Below are 20,859 nucleotides of genomic sequence, written 5' to 3'. Positions count from 1 at the left end.
TCCTTCCTTTACCCAAGTTGGATTTAACTATTCTATTCTATTCTATTCTATTCTATTCTATTCTATTCTATTCTATTCTATTCTATTCTATAATTTCTTATATCTATTTTATCTTTGGACAAAAGCGCTACTCGAATGGAGGCCATTTACCAGTTATTGTGTATACCGTAGTCTATTATCTAGTATGTGCTTTACTTAAGTATAATTGATTACATGACAACACACACACACACACACACACACACCTCTGCTTGTGTGTATATCCTCTGTGCCGGCGGTTTGTCCTATGAGGTGGTACTGGTTGAGTCTTGAGCCGTCCTCTGCTACGACCACAGACAGAGCAGCTCCCTTAGTCCAAGTGTAGACCACCTCTGATATGGGATATGCATCTGAGAGAGAGGGAGGGAGGGAGAGAGAGACAGAGAGAGAGAGAAGGGGGGGAGGCGACAGGGAGACGGAGAGAGAGAGAGGGGGGAGGAGATTGTTAGAGGATTGAATTGATATATTGTAAATTTCAGATTTCTTCATTATTACTTGGACTTAGTATTTGAATTTTCATCATCCATTCCATCCTATGTTATAAGCACTGGACATGTATGGATATACTGTATAAGACAGTGACATGCGATCAACTTTGCTCCCATGGGGAAATTTGTCTCAGACTATATATGGCTGTTGTTGTAATAAGCATCAGTACAAATACTGTATAATAAACATCTGAAGGTATCACTGCACCATATTTTAAAAACACAGGTAATCACCTGAATTATTACAGTAGTACACTAATATTTTAATAGCACAAAACAAAAATAAAAAAATCTGAAGAGAATAAAATGAGAATTTGTTTACTGTTATTTTGAAATGAAATTATTCCTATACTCTATATTACAACCTTTTCCTCATATCAGTTTATTGATATTATTTTTCAACATGTAAAACTGCCCTCCATGAATGATGCAGGCAGGCCAATATTGAAGCAGTAGTGTATAGCTGTTATTTTGACTTTTAATTGCAGTGCCCCCATTTAGGCCAAACTGTTTTCAAGGATTTCAAAAAGTATGGGCCCACGTTGAATATGTGAGAAATAGCCTTTTTTTTCTTTACTTTTATGTTTTGGCCTAGGTCAATTGAGTTTGAGTTTAAGCAACACCCTGTATACACATTATACAGTTACCGTACATACATTTAAATCTTAGTTACCCAAAGTATGTGAAGCCAACCGTGTGTGTGTGTGTGTGTGTGTGTGTGTGTGTGTGTGTGTGTGTGTGTGTGTGTGTGTGTGTGTGTGTGTATGTGTGTGTGTGTGTGTGTGTGTGTGTGTGTGTGTGTTTGTTTGTTTGTTTGAGTATATTTTTGTTTAAACCACATAGTTCTGGGTCAGTCACTTCTCACTAGGAAGACTGGACTGAAATATTGAAACATGACAGTTATAATTTCACATTGCATGGAAACAAGTCGTTTTTCATTATATTTACAAATCTGACCTTGTATATTGTATATCTTTCTCTATTGCAGTGCACCATGGGATTATTGATGAGGACTGTTTCTCAGAGAGGACGATCAATTACTTTTAATTTTGATTTAATCAATTACTCTCATTTAAACTGTTTCCAATGCAACTCAACTGCGTCATTACCTTGAAACTGTTGATCAGCATTATTTCATGGCATCTTCACTAATTTAACAAAAAAAACAAAGTTATACAGCATTGAAAACAAGTTAAATAATAAAATATCCGTCTTTAAAAAAAATATTTTAACAAACTGAACACATAATTAGAGAATGATTGGCAGAAACAAAAACAATCTCCAAGTCTAGGAACAAGGAGGAACAGGCCACCAACTGAATGGCTAATTGTGATCATGATGGGTTATAAAATGGAATAATAAAGCCAATTGATGGAGACTGTAAAAAACACATTAGGATCTGAGAAAGAGATACTGTAGATGGATTCTGTAAATGGAAAAGCGGGAGGGGGCCTCAGCTGAGAGGAAATAATTAGAGAGAAGAGAGCTGAGTCAGAGTGCTGACAATAAAGTAACCACTTAGATAACATTTATGTATTTGTATTTCAAGTGTAGTTTGGAAATTTCTGAACCTTAAAGTGTAACTTACCCCCAAAACACTTTTTTTCAGCTTTTAACCAATATATATGACTTTGGGGGTGATGTGTGAAGAATGCTGGTCAAAATTTCCACATTTGAGAGTAAACTGTTGCCATTCTGCCATTTGTATCATTTTTCAGCAGCATACCTGGCATAAGCGCCCTCTATGGGTGGAACACTGCTTTTTTTTGCCCTCAAATGAATGGGCATTCATTTGAGTGAATAAGTGGGCTCCCCCGAAAGTCACGGTATAGTTCGCACACTGGGTACAACAACCTGACGTCACGTTGTCCCCAAAGACTATGGGATTTCAAGATAGTTACTCCCCTACTCCCCCTGTACCCTTTCGGCTCCTCACAACTCCAAGCCTATTCCCATGATGTCACTTGATCTGTTAATCACCTGTTAATTGATTACAATCGCCTGTTATTTTCCTACCAACTCCTATGTAACACAATACTATCAATAAACGCCACTATAATCATAAAAGGAAGGACATGGCATTGTGTTGCTGTAAATCATTCCCAACCTTTTTCATACTAAGGAGCCCTATGATGAGATTTGGTCTCTCAGATGCAAATCTGATTTTTTTTTTTTTTTTTATGTAGCCTAGATATGATTTTGTCCAGAATTCCATATATCGTCGCTGTCATTCCAGGACCTCGAATCTCCAAAACAGCAACTTTTCAGGAAGTTAAAAAAACCTGTTTGCTCTTAAAATACTGAACCAAACGTCGTCAAAGTTGGCACATGTCTTAATTATATTTAGTTTCCCGCTGAATGTGTCATTACTTTATTAATATCTTACCTGGATAAGCTCAAATTATGTTGTTTATATTATCAGTCCGACTTGGAAGCACTTTCTCCCAGCCAGTCAAGCGGGAGAGAGTCGTATGCTCATGCACGAGCCCCAAGCTCCGAGCCGCGGGGGCGCGCGCAGCAGCAGCAGTGCTCTGAGCCTCTCATGGCCGAGGCGGGGGCTTTCGCATGGGATGAGAACAGTCTGACATAACGTAGCGTTAACGTTACTTTATTCTCGTCAGAAAACACTCCGATTTGCATGTTAAAACAAGTTTGCAGCCTAGGAATAACTGGAAAACATTTGATTGATCTATTTACGTCAGACGATGGCAGAATCACACAAAACCAGCAGCGCACAAAGCACACAAAGTCAGCAGCGTGCCTGGTGACTTTTCCGGGGAAGTCCTCCTGAGGTGGGGCAGAGCATGGAGGTCTGACTGTCACATACACTGCCCTGCGCTGCAGTAACTTTTAACAAGAATCACGAAAAGCCCCCAGACGAAAATTAAAAACGGATTTCATGGCGCGGTATATCGCAAGTTGGACGAGGGAATGACGTGGAGAAATCTCGCATTGTGATTACATGAGCGTGAGAGCGGGGCGTTTGTCCTCACTGTGCTGTGCTCTCGCTTCACTAGTCTCTTTTAACGATAGATACAGACGCCACATACACATACATGCAGAAAAATAATTAAATTTCTAGTTTGCCACTGAATTACCAAATTGATATAACTTTCAACCATTTTGAGCAACGGTGTTTCCATACAGGCCACCAGCGTTGGCTAGTTGTTGATATTTATAAAGATATTGCAGCTCTCATATAAATTATTTTCGAGGCGGTGGGCAAACTGTAATGGCGTCGATTTCCGAAAAAAATTCCTGAGCTGACCACAGCCAAAGAGTATAGTATAGACAAGAGTATATGTAATTTCTTGTTTTTTTCCATAGGTTTTTTCAAATCACGGTTTTGTTACATATCTGGGGGTAAGTCCCCCCTTTAAGTAGACCACATTGTGGAAGGGGTATATGGCATTGGCCATGGGATTTGGGGGGGATTTCTTTTTAATCATACATATAGCTGCATTTAGATGCACTTACACTAGTTTTTGTAACCAGCAGGGGGCACTGTTCCATTTCATGGAACTCCATGCAGTGATGTCACACAGTCACAGGGATGCAAACTAGTCACCTTTTTCAGCCAAAATAGATTTCTGAGTGGTTTTATGTCTGCCCTGGTATCTGTCACCTTTTTTCATTCTCCATGACTTTGCATCCCTGTGTCAGCCCCAGCAGAACATTCAATGCTTGCTTGTGATGTCACTCCCATTTATAGAATGCCACCTTTTCCTCCATATTTACACCCTGGGAAACCTGTGATTTTTTTGGTCTTTTTAGAGGATTTTCGTTGTAATCATGAGCCCAAAATGTTAATTCAGATTTTTCTTTAACCTGCACCACGCTCTTGAAAATGATGCTTAAGATTGATTTTGTTTAAACTTATGTGGCTGGTTGTCACTAATAACTAAACCCTTGGCCGTGTGATTGTTGTTTGTTTATTTTCAGCCTGCATGGGGTTACATCTTGAGCACGGTTCCTTCTGGGTGCAGCTGGATGCTGGTGTAAAATGGGGGCAGTGGTGGCCTAAAGGTTAGAGAAGCGACCTTGTGACTGGCAGGTCATCGGTTCAATCCCCGCGCCCGGCAGGATACATCTGGGTGGGGAAAGTGAAAAGGCAGTGTTTGCCCCTCCCTCATTACCACCACTGGGGTGCCCCTGAGCAAAGGCCCTTAACCCTGACCGCTCCAGTGGAGCTGCTCAGTGGCCAGCAGATCACACTGTGGTTGCACTGGTCAGCTTCCAGGTATGAATGTGTGTGTGAATGTGAACAGGGCACTCCTGAAAAAGAGAGCATTGCTCCCCATGTATAGATAAAGGTAAAAAGAAATAAGGAAAAAAGTATGTTACATTTGAATTTGGGGACTGTCATGCCAAAGGACAGGACCTAAATTGAAAGGCAGTTAGATAAGGGATTATAGGGAGATTTCATTATGGAGAGGAAGGGCTAAACTTGCAGGGATACTCAACTTGCTTTGCCCGGGGGCCACTTTCGTGAAATGATAGAAGGCCAGGGGCCAGTTAATAAGCAAACAATATAATTTTTTTCTGTAGCGGATTGTAGGTTTTTGGGGTGTCAGTCGGAGTTTAGTCTGACAATGTTGTGCACACCGGATAGTTAGGTTAAGTACATACATAAGTGCCTGGTTAGCGAGCAGACGGCGGTATTTGACAATTTAGTAGCTAAATCATAGATTATTGAAAGATATTCCATATTCCTGACTGAAATGCTATAACAGAAGTGGAGTATTGGCCAGAATGACATGAACATTTGGACAGTAATTCAGCGGGTATCTTGCATGTTGCGTTCAGGTGCACTGTAAAAAAGTGCACCTTTTTTTGCAATTCCATCGCGGGCCCCACAGGGGGCGCCCGCGGGCCACATGGCCCGCAAGTTGAGTATCACTGGGCTAAAGGCTTTGGCAGACAAGACAATGCACCTGGGCTAACTTTTCAGCAGTTCACACTACACGCTTTGCTGCTCCCGCCCTGTGCGTGAAGCAAACTGATGCTAAAACCTACATACGAGTTTGTTAACTGTGGCATGTTGCATTGAAATCTCACATGCAAATGGTCCTTGTCAGACATCCTTTAAAGCACTGGCGTAGCCAGACTTGGCACATTGGGTGTGCCAGTTTAAAGCTGATCTAATTTATACTGCCAAATTGGCAATCAATATGATGTGATATCACTTGATATGACTTGCCTGCGTAGCTGCCTTTATGAATGTGATTTAGTTTCTTCAAAGTTAAAGACCTTACAGATGACGTTTCTGATATACAGGGATTTCTTCACTCCCTGTACAGTATATCACAAGTCATGGACATATCTCAATTCTTAAAAATGTTAGAAACATCTGTTATTTCCATTTAAAAAAAGCCTGAGAATGTAAATCAAGGTGAAAGCCATAAACAGTAGCTTGACATAAAGGGTAAATGGAGATAAATGGGAGGATTCTTGAGGCAATTTAGACAGAAATTGTCAAAAGGGAGTGCAAGTTATTCCTTTGTTCTACTTTGAGTACTGTATATTGAGCGTGAGACACTAAGTACACTCAATGCAGGCTACTATTAAATTAACTTAGCAAGAGAGTGTGCGCCTTTGGCTGCCATTTTGTTTGTTGTGAAACAACTGATCACATCCTAAATGAAATGCTACATACCTGGTTGCATCCCCGTTTACCATAGAGTGGTAAACAGAGTACATTTGAGAGCTGTATGGCCAAAGACCAGCACCTAAATGAGGAGACAGCTCGGCCAGAAGAGGGGATTAGTGAGAAGCCATTGCACAGGGGGTGGGCTAAAGGGTTTGGCAGAGAGGAAAGCACACTTGGGCCAACTTTATAAGAGTTCTTCATGCTTTACTGCACTAGGCCTTATGAATATTTAGAACAATTAATCTGAATCTACTCTGTTACCAGTGTTACCAAGGGACCTATGGAAAAACAGATCGATGGATGAGTAAACTTCAAGGTGAAGACAGTGACATTCTGGAGCTATCATGACCTAAAACATGAGAAAACTAGCAGGAGAAAAAGATAGCCCTATTTTTGTGGCAGGCACCACAGTTGTTTAGATTAAACATAGGGACAGTATGAATGTATTGTGGATATGGGAAAGGCGTACGACTGGGTTTCCTCCCTGAGATATCCCGTGGGTATTTTTGCGTGAGTACGCTGCTGCCATTCGGTCGCTGTACACTCAGAGCGAGAGCTGCTGTCGCATTCTTGGCATTAAGTCAAGCACGTTCAAGGTGGTTGTGACAAGAGTGCACCTTGCCCCCTCTCCTGGTTCTAATATGCATGGGCAGGATATGAAGGCAGAGGCCAGGTCTGAAGACATTTCGGTGACATTAAGGTGGCATCTTTGCTGTTTGTGGACAATAGCAGCTGCCCCATGTTAGCCTGGGTAAACCCAGCCTCCACGTGACCTCTATCTATGCACTCTCAGTCACAAAGACTAGGCTAGTGACTGAGAGCGCATAGATAGAGGTCACGTGGAGGCTGCGTTTACCCAGGCTAGCCCCTTGTGGAGGAGCTAAGGTATATCCTTGGGTCTTATTCATGAGTAAGGATAAGAAGGATTGTGAGATTGACCACCAGGTGCATTGGCCTGAGTAAAATGAGCATCGTATCATCGTATGGTGGTGAAGAGAGAGATGAGCCACTAAGTAAAGCTCTTGATTTAGCGGACGATGTTCGCCCCAACCCTCACCTACAGTATGGTCATGAGATTTGAGTAGGGACCGAAGGAATGAGATCGTGGATGCAAGCCATCAAGTGAGTGAAGAGTTCAGCAGTCCCAAAGGAGCTCATTGTTCCGCACATTGAGAAGGACCAGTTGAGGTGGTTCGGGCACCTGGTAAGGATGCCCCCCTCCCCTGCCCAGGTGTCTCCGTTTAGAGGTGTTCTGGGCATGACCGACTGGATGGAGACCTCAGGGCAGACCCAGGACATGCTGGAGGGACTCCCAGCTGGCCTGGGAGTGCTTTGGGCTCCCCCAGGAGGAGCTGGAGGAAGTTGCTGGGGAAAATAATGTCTGGGCTGCTCTGCTTGCCGTGTTGCTACCATGACCCTCACCCAGATAAGTCGTTAGTAGAAAATGGATGCATAGATGGAAGTCCCTTGAGGCCAAGGCCTAAATCAGGGGGTGATTAGATCAGAGAAGGATATTGTAATTAGTGGGATTATATTAATGGGAGTATCTACTACAGTATTTGGAAGTAAGGACCCTGTAGTGTACCATGGCCATGTTGGCCACCTCTCCAACAATTCTTCATGCTTTATAATCCTTCTTTGAACATCTTCCTTTTGGTTAAAGACGAATTGATGGATAGATGGGTTGCAAATGAATGGATGATCTAGAGGGCAACCTCAAATAACTCATATAATTGTGAGAACATTTGTTATGCACATAATGCTTGTGCCTTCTGAACAATATTGCACGGTATAGAGAACTTTGTAAGAATGGGTGATGTATAGTAGAAGTCAGGAGTATCAATTTCCATGCTGTTAAGTAATATTATATAGAAGAATAGACATGGATACTAAAACCAGCCATCTTAAAAGCTTTGACATATGTGATAAAAAGTTGCTATGAACACATGATCCCCATTATGTGTTTACACTTCTCACCTGCAGGGCATGTCTTGTTGTCTTCAGGCCATGTCTTGTTGTCTTCAGGCCATGTCTTGTTGTCTTCAGGCCATGTCTTGTTGTCTTCAGGCCATGTCTTGTTGTCTTCAGGCCATGTCTTGTTGTCTTCAGGGCATGTTTTGTTGTATGTCTTCTCATGGCTGTTTGCCGTGAGAAGGCCCAGCAGCAACTCCTTACTGTCTAATTGGATTGCAGTCCAATGTGGCGCTGTTACACAGTGAGTGTGGATAAGAAGCTCATCCTTTTAGCCAAGAGGCTGCCAAGGTGTCAGATATGTCTTTAAATAGCCCCAGGGCCACTTTGCTTTCTGTACATGACCGGAATGTTAGGACACACAGACAGGGTGTCCCATTAAGAAGTCACTCGGGGAAGCCCTTCCGGGGGAAGCCCTTCCGATCGCTGCCCTAGTTTGGTGTCAGAAGATAGATGTAATCTTCTCTTCTCTTCTCTTCTCTTCTCTTCTCTTCTCTTCTCTTCTCTTCTCTTCTCTTCTCTTCTCTTCTCTTCTCTTCTCTTCTCTTCCATTCAGCCCTGTTCATAAGATTTTGAATGCAAATGAAAAGGGAAACTCATAGCTATTTATTTTAGCTATTTTATTTTCAGAAACTATGTCATTCAAATCCACGTTAGGACACAGACACAGGGGAAAGCCCTTGTGGAGAAAGCCCTTCCGTTCGCTGCCCTAATTGGGTGTCAGAACATCTTCTCTTCTCTTCTCTTCTCTTCTCTTCTCTTCTCTTCTCTTCTCTTCTCTTCTCTTCTCTTCTCTTCTCTTCTCTTCTTCTTTTTTTAAAACCTTTATTCATACAGGGGGAGTCTCACTGAGAGCAATGCTCTCTTTTTCAGGAGTGCGCTGTTTACATTCACACACACATTCATACCTGGAAGCTGCCCAGTACAACCACAGTCTGATCTGCTGGCCACTGATCAGCTCCACTGGAGCGGTTGGGGTTAAGGGCCTTGCTCAAGGGCACCTCAGTGGTGGTAATGAGGGAGGGGCAAGCGCTGCCTTTTCACTTTCCCCACCCAGGTTTATCCCGCTGGTCCCGGGGATTGAACCGACGACCCTTTCCGGTCACAAGCTCGCTTCTCTAACCGTTGGGCCACCACTGCCTCTTCTCTTCTCTTCTCTTCTCTTCTCTTCTCTTCTCTTCTCTTCTCTTCTCTTCTCTTCTCTTCTCTTCTCTTCTCTTCCGTTCAGTTCTGTTCATATGCTTTTGAATACAACTTGCAACGAAAACTGGACTGACAGCTGTGTGCTGTCAATGCCATTCAGTCCTGTGAATGCGGGGGAATCTTCTCCAAAAATATTGATCGATATGTGCTGTAAATGGACATTTTTGGCGCAGGACCCCTGCTTGTCGGCGGGTTTTTGTTTGTTTGTGTTGGGCTGTTAAATTTAGCAGTGAGAAGAACGTGTCTGTCAGCTGTCTCGAGCTCGTCTAAGAGAAGTGTGTTGGGTTGCTTGGCAACAAGCACATATTCATGTGGACGCGCATGTCCGCAGCCTAACGACCGGGCGCAGCTACGACCATGCAACCAGTTAGCAGAGTATGGGCTAATATTGCTTAGCTAGTAGAAGAACTGTGTAGGCTAGTTAGCATGAGCAGTAACAGCCACCATGGATGACCAGACAAAGAAAAGAGTGCAACCTACAGAAACTCATTAACAGAAAATCCAACATCACAGTACTGGACACACTCTTTGATTGACAGCAGGAAACCAGACCACAGCAAAGAGTATCCTACCAAAGATGGGGGGGAAATGCAGATTACCACTGGAAAATTTGAATCAGTAGAACCTCAAAATTGTTCAACATGTCTGATCAAGATGCCCAGTAATACCCTAAATGTTAGAGAAGCAGGCTTTTTTGGAATGACTTAGAGGCCATTACACCTGGCGCTAACATGCGTTTTCTGTGATCAGATTGCAATCAGATTGTATTTTATCACTTCAGCCTGATTCCATTTACACCTGGCGTTAACATGCATTTTCAGAAATGGTTGTCCTCTCAATCCGCATAAAGTTTCTATATCCAGATTGAGAGGACACATTGCATTTACACTTGTATTCAATGTGTACACAATGCATCCCTGACCACCTCCGGAGGTGGTTTGGCCGATCAGATTGCAATCGTTCTTCAATGCGTTTTGGGGGTGTTTACATCTGGCATTTCAAGTGATAAAATACAATCTGATTGCAATCTGATCACAGAAAACGCATGTTAGCGCCAGCTGTAAATGGCCTCTTAGTGATACTCAACCCGAGGGTCTAGAGCCACATGCAGCCCTTTTTAGCCCTTTTATGGGTAGTTGTGGCTCTTTTAAGTCCTACTTAAAATACAGAAATAAATAAAAATCTGCAAAAGATAAAGGGACGGAAGGGACTTTTTTGGATTGTGGCTCTTGCAAAGATCCCCCCCCTTCGGTCAATGTGGCTCCTGAGTAGGGCAAGGTTAGACTTTAGATCCACAGACTGACTGGCGCAACCTGGGTGGGGCAGCAATGCTCTCCCTTTACTCAGCAACTTCACTGCATCCAAACCATTGAATGAGGCAATTAACTCCCAACTGCTTCAGTGGGGCTGCCAACAACAGAACTCTGTGGCTGTGCTGGCCAGTTCCCAGGTGTATGTACAGTAACTGTGGGCTATTTGTATGAAGCTGTAAAAGAGCATATGCCCCAGGAAACCTTAGATAAAGGTAATAAAAGTGTAACTTTCACAAAGCTTTAGGGAAATGCTGTACATTTGTATAGATGGCTGCCAGAGTAAGAACACACATGAATGGACAGGATGAGGCCAGCTTTTAGAAGCTTCAGGAGTAAAGAACTGAAGATTTCACTTGGTACAAGCAAAAAAAAAAAAAAAAAAAATCTGACTACAATATGTTGCCAAACTTGTGGTTAGTTGCCAAGGAAATGTAATTATTTTGTCAGTATTTTCTCGACTTCAGTTCATGTACAGTACACACACACAGTAATGACAGAATATTACCAGATTCAGTGACTTTTGTCTATCCCACGTCTATCCAAATGCCTTGGCTTGGTATATCTTTGTCTCAGATTAGTAAAAACAAAAGTGGTGCATATCAACAACAATATTTTACTCACAGCTGCCGAACTTGAGGGGGCAGGCATGTGCGTCCATGGGGAAATCCTCCAGCTGCATGGGACATTCTGCTGATATGGTCAACCTGAGTGAAAACACAGACACACAGTACATCCATTTAATTGTGCAACATCTTCTGTGATCATAAAATGATCACGTAAGTAATTAGTCTAGAATAACAGCTAAGGAGAGAGATAGAAAGTTCCCCATAACAGTGCAGGTTATGGGGAATCCTCTTACAGCAAGTAAATTTACCAGGAAGGAGCGTTCATTGCTGATTATGTCATTTCTTATCAGTGTAGTGATGATAACACAGTTTCATGGACATCACTAGGTAGTGCAGTAGGCGTAGCCTACAATGTTTCCCCCATTCAGCAAGACTAGCATTATAGTGATACTACTGCCACCTGGTGGCTGTAGTGTCAATGTGTTTTTCTGTTCCTGGACAACAGTCAAATAATCCCTCTGTGTATTTCTGCTTAGCCACCAATGTTTTTCTCAATGAAACCTTGGGACAAATGCCAAGTTCCTTTTGACTGTATTTTTTTCTCTTTCAACTGTCAATCTAGCTGTTTGACGGTACTGCAAATCATTTGCAGTCTATGACTGTTGAACATCACCTGAAACCTCTGTTATCTCCTGTAACTATGACTGCAACATCATTTGAATTGCTAAGATGATGGCATTTGAAAAGCTATTGTGGTTCGTATGAAAGGTTCAACTGGGCTCACAATGTAAAGATGGGCTGAATAAATCTGAATTAAGCAGAGCAGAGAGTCCACCTCTAATCCCTCTGTGTCAAATGAAACACAATTCAAATCCAACGCCGGGGGAATAAAACCACAATGGTTTTACATATAAATAGCATTTGAGCCGCCACAGATACAACAGATTTTTACCCCCGCAGTCTCCTGAACAGAAAACAAGAACTGCAATATTAAGTAAATCAAGCCTCATTCTTCTTAGTTTCTTCTTCTTCTTCCCCTTTTCATTTCAAACATTCAGCTGTGTGCCCTAGATTTGATCAAATCCCTTTGGGTATTCTTTGTTCCATAAGAGATAATAAAATAGCAATACAGTGATACGATGATGTGGCATTCACTGAACTTAATGGGCTGGATGAAGGGAAGTGAAGTGGAGCAGAAGCCGCCACACTAAAACACATTCGTAAAAAGGCACCAAACATTTCACTTCTATGCATTTCATCCATCTTTTAACCATCCAGACACATAACAAAATGATCGAGATTCGAGACGTGTCTGTGTTTTTTTTCTTTCAAACTATTTGAATTAAATTGCATGTTGACAACTATGTGGCAAAATCCCATTGTGTCTTGTTTTTCATGCTCCAAAACCTCCCACACGAATGCAAGCAATCTCCCGATCATATCCTAAACGTGAATGGAGCAGAATGAAGTGGGAAAACAGGCCACGTCTGCTCCCCAGAGATGAGTGTTTTGGGGCTCAGGTTGCTTTCCACATCAGTGGGAGATTACCCAATTGCATTACCTTGCTTATTGCGTCTAAAACAGCTGAAAGATTTCGATCGGGCGTCTTCGAGGCTTGGAGATGGAAATTAGAACATGGCTGTTGGCTATTACATGTTCCAATTATGCATGTGTCCTTGCACCATGAGCAGGGATGCCTGCAAAGATGAGTTGCTTTGAATCTTGGGTGCACTGTGATTTTTTTCTCCCCAATTGTACTTGGCCAATTCCCCCTGCTGGCCCGGTCGTTGCTCCACCCCCTCCGCTGACCCGGGGCGAGTTGTAGACTAGACTAGCACATGCTTCCTCCGATACATGTGCTGTTTTCAGCCACTTCTTTTCACCTGACAGCGAGGAGTTTCACCAGCAGGACATAGGATGACGTAAGATGGAGAATCACGCTATTCCAACATAGTCTCTTAGAACATTGTGAAATAGTAACATTGGTCCACAGCCAAAAACCTTTCTATTTCACAATTTCGGCTCTAAAATTGTTAAATGCAAATGTTTTTTTGAATGGGAGTTTTTACAGGGGTGGGAGTTTTGAGAGGGGTGGGAGAGGATAGGTTTAGGCGTGGGGGGTGGGAGCTTAGGTTTAGGGTTAGGTTCTGGGTTAGGGTTAGGCATGGAGGTGGGAGAGGTTAGGGTTAGGGGGTGGGAGAGGTTAGGTTTAGGGTTAGGGTCTGGGTTAGGCATGGGGCGTGGGAGAGGGTCTTCTGATCCCCCTTCGGGAGTTGGGCATCCACCTCAGATCCTCTAATGGTTAGAGGGTCTGAGGTGGTCAGGAGGGTTAGGGTCTGGGTTAGGGTTAGGGTTAGACTCTAACCCTAAACCTAACCAAAAACCCACAAAAAAAGTTTCCATTTAACCATTTTTGAGCCAAAATTGTGACATAGAAACATTTTTAAGCCGTGGACCAATGTTATTATTTAACGTCTTTTTTAGGCGCCCGGACCAACCAGAGGAGGCACTACATGTAGACGTGTGATTTTTGCTGCCTTCTTGACCAGATCAGCAATGTAAAAGAGATTTCTATCTCAATGCTTTTTTTCTGGTTAAATAAACAGACATGGCCGATTACACCTGTATGGATGCCCGACCAAGCCGGAGGTCTTGAACCTGCGACCCTTATGTTGGTAGGCAGGGAATCTTATGATTTGCACAGTTGTGCCAGAAACCTATAATCAATACCTTAAAATCCAGAATCTCAGATGTTTATTGTAGTTATACCTGAGTTTGAAATTAGAATAATGTCCCAGAACATTTCTGTCAATGATAGTCTCCACAAATCACCTTTACAAGATCTCAGAGAATCAGTCTAAAAGCCCTTTTTTCCATCATACAACTGCTATGAAATATGAATGAAGAACCATGTAAATGTTCAAATGCAGGGGGTGGGACACTAAAGTGCGAAGGCACTGTCTTTACACATCTGAATTTGCACTGTAGGATATGGCAGTTTAAATAAGGCATTTTCATACAAAATGCATGCTGACACAAATTGTATAGAGTAACATGTCTGAATGCCACCAGTGTCATTCACATCATAAAGTACATCAGTCGGAACAAGATTGAGAATGGCAATCCAACTGTATCTAATGATAATGGTATGTAGTGCCTTGGCTCTGTGCTGATATAGGAGTTGCAAGCTGCTGATAACGCCGTCTCTCAATCCCCTTTGTTGTAACCTATCTTGTGCCGGGCTATAATGGGATGCCATCAAGTCCATGTGCATTAAGCCTGCGCGGCGTTGTGAGACGGGCTTTTATGAATTATCCATGGAGACAAATGCATAGAGATTTGCTCTGCAAAACCAGCCGCTCTCCCCTAGCTAATGTTTTTCAAATGGGGTGACAGCGCAATCACAGGAAGAGGAGCTTTCAATGACACCCAGAAATGGATGTGTGCATGCTTAAAAGGGTGCCTGTGTAGTAGTCGTTACGTGTGTGCCATGCAAAAGTGCATGCGTGTGTGAATCACCCGACTGTTTTATATGTACGGTAGAATTTACGACATTTTTAAGCTGAAATGAATATGGTGTGACCTAACAGTAATAGAAATCATAGTAAGCAGCCTATGAACCAACGTAAGTTATATGAGGATATTGCCTTAAAGCCCCAATATGTAGAAAGCTGCTGCTATATGTCACAGTTTAGCCACCTTTTTCCTTACCACTACATCAATGGGGAAAGATACAAAACTGTAAAAGAAAAAAAAAGTACAGAAAGAAAAATCTTTACAATGCTAACAGGCATAAAGACAGACTGATAGTATTGGCTGGTGAGTTAGCTGTAAGTGCCCAGATGGCTCGTGTGTCTATGCAGGAAGAAGTGCTGCTCTGCTGGTAATGACCAGCACAATACTGTAACAATCAGATGATTAAAAGCAGCCTACTGCTGTTTACTTCGTAAACGTTTTACTGCGTTTTCCGCACTAATCAGTCGCAGCAAGGTTGAACTTTGAACCCTGGGGGCTTAAAAAGTAGAGATTTGTTTGTGTGTGTGTGTGTGTGTGTGTGTGTGTGTGTGTGTGTGTGTGTGTGTGTGTGTGTGTGTGTGTGTGTGTGCGTGCGTGTGCGTGTGCGTGCGTAGGTGTGTGTGTGTGTGCACACACGCGCAGCTGCATATATTTGTGTCCTTCCATATGCATACTTTTACAGCCCTGTATGTATTTATATTTGAATGCATGAATGCACATGTATTACTCTAAGGCGTGTTTGTGTGTGTGTGTGTGTGTGTGTGTGTGTGTGTGTGTGTGTGTGTGTGTGTGTGTGTGTGTGTGTGTGTGTGTGTGTGTGTGTGTGTGTGTGTGTGTGTGTGTGTGTGTGCGCGCGCACACACGTGCTTGTGAGTGCGCGTGTGTATGCTGCTTTTCTGGATGTGTGTGTAGAGAGTAGAGTCAGGAGAGTTCCATATATGGATAATCTTATCTTCCATCCAGCATTCTGCTCCCTGTGGGTGGCATCGATATCAGATAGAGTGCTCTCATCCGTGATACAGTCACTCTAAGTCCTGCAGCTACAGTGACTCCTCAGGATAAATACTAAGCACAGAATTATTCTAATTCTCCGCTCCAAAGGTCACGGTAAGTCCTTGTGCTTACAGTGGCGTTAAACGAGATAACAAAATCCACGGTTTTACTGCCGTGATAAATTAATTAAGAGGCTGGGTTTCCTAACTAATGAAACAGTTTGTCTCCTTTTTATTTATATTTCTTTATTTCTTTATTTCTTTATTTCTTTATTTCTTTATATTCTTTCTGCACTACCAGTCAAAAGGACACCCCTTCAAAACTATGAAATAACACAAATGGAATTAGTGACAAAAAAGTGTTAAAGAAATCAAAACTATCTTATATTTAAGATTGCCTTGATGGAAAGGCAAAGGCTTGGGAAAGAAATTCATACATAGACATCAACTTCACTATTTATCTGGTAAGAGACCAATTTAAAAAAATTAAGCACACGACTTTAGGTCAAAATGACTTTAAGATCATGAAAAACACAGTACATTCAACCAGGTGTGTCCAAACATTTGACTGGTAGTGTAGATACCGGTGGTTTTGCATATAGCGATCACCAACTGGAGTTCATAGTCCCACTTTTTTTTTTTTTACCACTTCATCACTGCCAAAAACTGTAGCTTTATTCTCCAACTCAAAATGACTAGTGAGCATGAATGGCCACACGGTGACACTGTTTTGCTGTGGTCCTGACTGACAACCCCAAGGTTTTCTACTATAATGTACATGTACATGACTGTATTTCTCAGTGTTTTATGTTGGCCTAGCCTGGGTGTTTGAACTGCAGCTGTGCCTTGGTTGCCATTGTAAAATTAAATTCTCCAACTTGATTGAAACCTGCCACCTGTCTTATGATGGAGGTAGGAATGGGGAGAGTTTTAGATTCCCCTTAAGACTTTTGAGACTCAATGGTGGTGTGACAATACTACTGAACCTTGTGCAGACAAGCAAGCATTCAAAAGCTACTACAGTATAGTAGCCTATGTTTCGCTGTGACTCGCAATTTAACTGAAATTATATGAGATCTCAAACCATGCTTTGGAAAAACAATCATTACCTAATTCTCATTATGCAATAACTCTAAAATGTAGAGAATCCAGCCTGCAAATGTGTTGTTGTGTTGACACTTACAGTATAAGATGCACCATCATTTGTTTTCATTTATTTGCTGTCCATCATTTTGTGGGAGTGGGCGTCGCTTTTTAGCCTGGTAAAAAAACAACCTGAATCCGTGATCTCACATCCTGTTTCACTCTACTTATCAGTCTAGACTCCAAGCCGTCCACAGTGATATCAGTGGGCAGGAGTACTTGCCTTGACAGATGTGCAGTTGCCAGCCGCTTCTTTTCACCTGACAGTGGGGAGCTTCAACTCTTATTATTGTTTAATTGTTGTTATTGAGTCTATTTCTGCAATAATTGCACTTATGGCTGCGTTTACTCTACTAACATTAACATTACCGCTCGTTGCTTCGGGAGCCGCCATACTGTTTTGCTAGCAGTGTCCCTGATTGGCCGGTTACGTTGTTAACTACAAGGCAGGTCCCTGATTGGCCCGTGCACTTTGCTGGGGGCCGGCTGGAGGCCAGACTGCTCCGCAGAACGAAACAGAATGTGAGGTCATGTGATCAGGTTGATTTACCAGGCTAGTCACTTTTATCAAACGGATGAATACAACTCTCTATGTGTATCACTCACCACACTGGAGATACTTGTAATGTTGAGCCTACCGCATGGTATAAAGCAGGGTGTTGAGCCTACCGCATGGTATAAAGCAGGGTGTTGAGCCTACCGCATGGTATAAAGCAGGGTGTTGAGCCTACCTCATGGTATAAAGCAGGGTGTTGAGCCTACCTCATGGTATAAAGCAGGGTGTTGAGCCTACCTCATGGTATAAAGCAGGGTGTTGAGCCTACCTCATGGTATAAAGCAGGGTGCTGTCATCTTTTAGTCTACCTCATGGTATAAAGCAGGGTGCCGTCATCTTTTAGCCTACCTCATGGTATAAAGCAGGGTGTTGAGCCTACCTCATGGTATAAAGCAGGGTGTTGAGCCTACCTCATGGTATAAAGCAGGGTGTTGAGCCTACCTCATGGTATAAAGCAGGGTGTTGAGCCTACCTCATGGTATAAAGCAGGGTGTTGAGCCTACCTCATGGTATAAAGCAGGGTGCTGTCATCTTTTAGTCTACCTCATGGTATAAAGCAGCTTGCCGTCATCTTTTAGTCTACCTCATGGTATAAAGCAGCTTGCCGTCATCTTTTAGTCTACCTCATGGTATAAAGCAGCTTGCCGTCATCTTTTAGTCTACCTCATGGTATAAAGCAGCTTGCCGTCATCTTTTAGTCTACCTCATGGTATAAAGCACCGTGCCGTCATCTTTTAGTCTACCTCATGGTATAAAGTAGGGTGCCGTCATCTTTTAGTCTACCTCATGGTATAAAGCACCGTGCCGTCATCTTTTAGTCTACCTCATGGTATAAAGCAGCTTGCCGTCATCTTTTAGTCTACCTCATGGTATAAAGCACCGTGCCGTCATCTTTTAGTCTACCTCATGGTATAAAGCACCGTGCCGTCATCTTTTAGTCTACCTCATGGTATAAAGCAGGGTGCTGTCATCTTTTAGTCTACCTCATGGTATAAAGCAGCTTGCCGTCATCTTTTAGTCTACCTCATGGTATAAAGCACCGTGCCGTCATCTTTTAGTCTACCTCATGGTATAAAGCAGCTTGCCGTCATCTTTTAGTCTACCTCATGGTATAAAGCACCGTGCCGTCATCTTTTACCCTACCTCATGGTATAAAGCACCGTGCCGTCATCTTTTAGTCTACCTCATGGTATAAAGCAGGGTGCCGTCATCTTTTAGTCTACCTCATGGTATAAAGCAGGGTGTTGAGCCTACCTCATGGTATAAAGCAGGGTGCCGTCATCTTTTAGTCTACCTCATGGTATAAAGCAGGGTGCCATCATCTTTTAGCCTACCTCATGGTATAAAGCAGCGTGCCGTCATCTTTTAGCCTACCTCATGGTATAAAGCAGCGTGCCGTCATCTTTTAGCCTACCTCATGGTATAAAGCACCGTGCCGTCATCTTTTAGCCTACCTCATATAAAGCAGGGTGCCATCATCTTTTAGCCTACCTCATGGTATAAAGCAGGGTGCTGTCATCTTTTAGTCTACCTCATGGTATAAAGCACCGTGCCGTCATCTTTTAGTCTACCTCATGGTATAAAGCAGGGTGCCGTCATCTTTTAGTCTACCTCATGGTATAAAGCACCGTGCCGTCATCTTTTAGTCTACCTCATGGTATAAAGTAGGGTGCCGTCATCTTTTAGTCTACCTCATGGTATAAAGCAGGGTGCCGTCATCTTTTAGTCTACCTCATGGTATAAAGCAGGGTGCCGTCATCTTTTAGTCTACCTCATGGTATAAAGCACCGTGCCATCATATTTTAGTCTACCTCATGGTATAAAGCAGGGTGCCGTCATCTTTTAGCCTACCTCATGGTATAAAGTAGGGTGCCGTCATCTTTTAGTCTACCTCATGGTATAAAGCACCGTGCCATCATCTTTTAGTCTACCTCATGGTATAAAGCAGGGTGCCGTCATCTTTTAGTCTACCTCATGGTATAAAGCAGCGTGCCGTCATCTTTTAGTCTACCTCATGGTATAAAGCACCGTGACGTCATCTTTTAGCCTACCTCATGGTATAAAGCAGCGTGACGTCATCTTTTAGCCTACCTCATGGTATAAAGCACCGTGCCGTCATCTTTTAGCCTACCTCATGGTATAAAGCAGCGTGACGTCATCTTTTAGCCTACCTCATGGTATAAAGCACCGTGCCGTCATCTTTTAGCCTACCTCATGGTATAAAGCAGCGTGACGTCATCTTTTAGCCTACCTCATGGTATAAAGCAGCGTGACGTCATCTTTTAGCCTACCTCATGGTATAAAGCAGCATGCTGTCATCTTTTAGTCTACCTCATGGTATAAAGCAGCGTGCCGTCATCTTTTAGCCTACCTCATGGTATAAAGCACCGTGCCGTCATCTTTTAGCCTACCTCATGGTATAAAGCAGTGTGACGTCATCTTTTAGCCTACCTCATGGTATAAAGCAGCGTGACGTCATCTTTTAGTCTACCTCATGGTATAAAGCAGCGTGCCGTCATCTTTTAGCCTACCTCATGGTATAAAGCAGCGTGCCGTCATCTTTTAGCCTACCTCATGGTATAAAGCAGCGTGCCATCATCTTTTAGCCTACCTCATGGTATAAAGCAGGGTGCCGTCATCTTTTAGTCTACCTCATGGTATAAAGCACCGTGCCGTCATCTTTTAGTCTACCTCATGGTATAAAGCAGGGTGCCGTCATCTTTTAGTCTACCTCATGGTATAAAGCAGCTTGCCGTCATCTTTTAGTCTACCTCATGGTATAAAGCACCGTGCCGTCATCTTTTAGTCTACCTCATGGTATAAAGCACCGTGCCGTCATCTTTTAGTCTACCTCATGGTATAAAGCAGGGTGCCGTCATCTTTTAGTCTACCTCATGGTATAAAGCAGCATGCCGTCATCTTTTAGCCTACCTCATGGTATAAAGCAGCGTGACGTCATCTTTTAGCCTACCTCATGGTATAAAGCAGCGTGACGTCATCTTTTAGCCTACCTCATGGTATAAAGCAGCGTGACGTCATCTTTTAGCCTACCTCATGGTATAAAGCACCGTGCCGTCATCTTTTAGTCTACCTCATGGTATAAAGCACCGTGCCGTCATCTTTTAGTCTACCTCATGGTATAAAGCAGGGTGCCGTCATCTTTTAGTCTACCTCATGGTATAAAGCAGCGTGACGTCATCTTTTAGCCTACCTCATGGTATAAAGCAGCGTGACGTCATCTTTTAGCCTACCTCATGGTATAAAGCAGCGTGACGTCATCTTTTAGTCTACCTCATGGTATAAAGCAGTGAGACGTCATCTTTTAGCCTACCTCATGGTATAAAGCACCGTGCCGTCATCTTTTAGCCTACCTCATGGTATAAAGCAGCGTGCCGTCATCTTTTAGCCTACCTCATGGTATA

At 42.9% G+C, this 20,859-nt stretch overlaps 2 protein-coding genes across 2 annotated transcripts in view; one reads left to right on the top strand and one right to left on the bottom strand.

Annotated features, from left to right (window-relative positions):
• LOC310773791 (gamma-aminobutyric acid receptor subunit beta-3-like) overlaps window positions 1–20,859 on the top strand; it is a gene marked incomplete at both ends in the record, with an annotated part of 125,488 nt that overhangs the window by 6,844 nt on the left and 97,785 nt on the right. The window lies entirely within an intron of this gene.
• The window catches only part of LOC310773796 (gamma-aminobutyric acid receptor subunit alpha-5-like), a gene marked incomplete at its 3' end in the record, with an annotated part of 41,240 nt that overhangs the window by 11,122 nt on the left and 9,259 nt on the right, over window positions 1–20,859 (bottom strand). Inside the window, exons 5-6 of the mRNA XM_083633749.1 lie at window positions 11,286–11,368; window positions 246–389 (exon numbers count right to left, since the gene is read on the bottom strand). Of these exons, the coding sequence (XP_083489875.1) occupies window positions 246–389; window positions 11,286–11,368 (227 nt within the window). The remainder of the gene's footprint in view (window positions 1–245; window positions 390–11,285; window positions 11,369–20,859) is intronic.

The sequence above is a fragment of the Poromitra crassiceps genome, assembly GCF_964638095.1.
Source record: "Poromitra crassiceps genome assembly, chromosome: 3".
Classification (NCBI taxonomy): domain Eukaryota; kingdom Metazoa; phylum Chordata; class Actinopteri; order Beryciformes; family Melamphaidae; genus Poromitra; species Poromitra crassiceps.
Note: the sequence above shows the minus strand (reverse complement) of the source record. Positions and strands in the feature narration are given on the sequence as shown.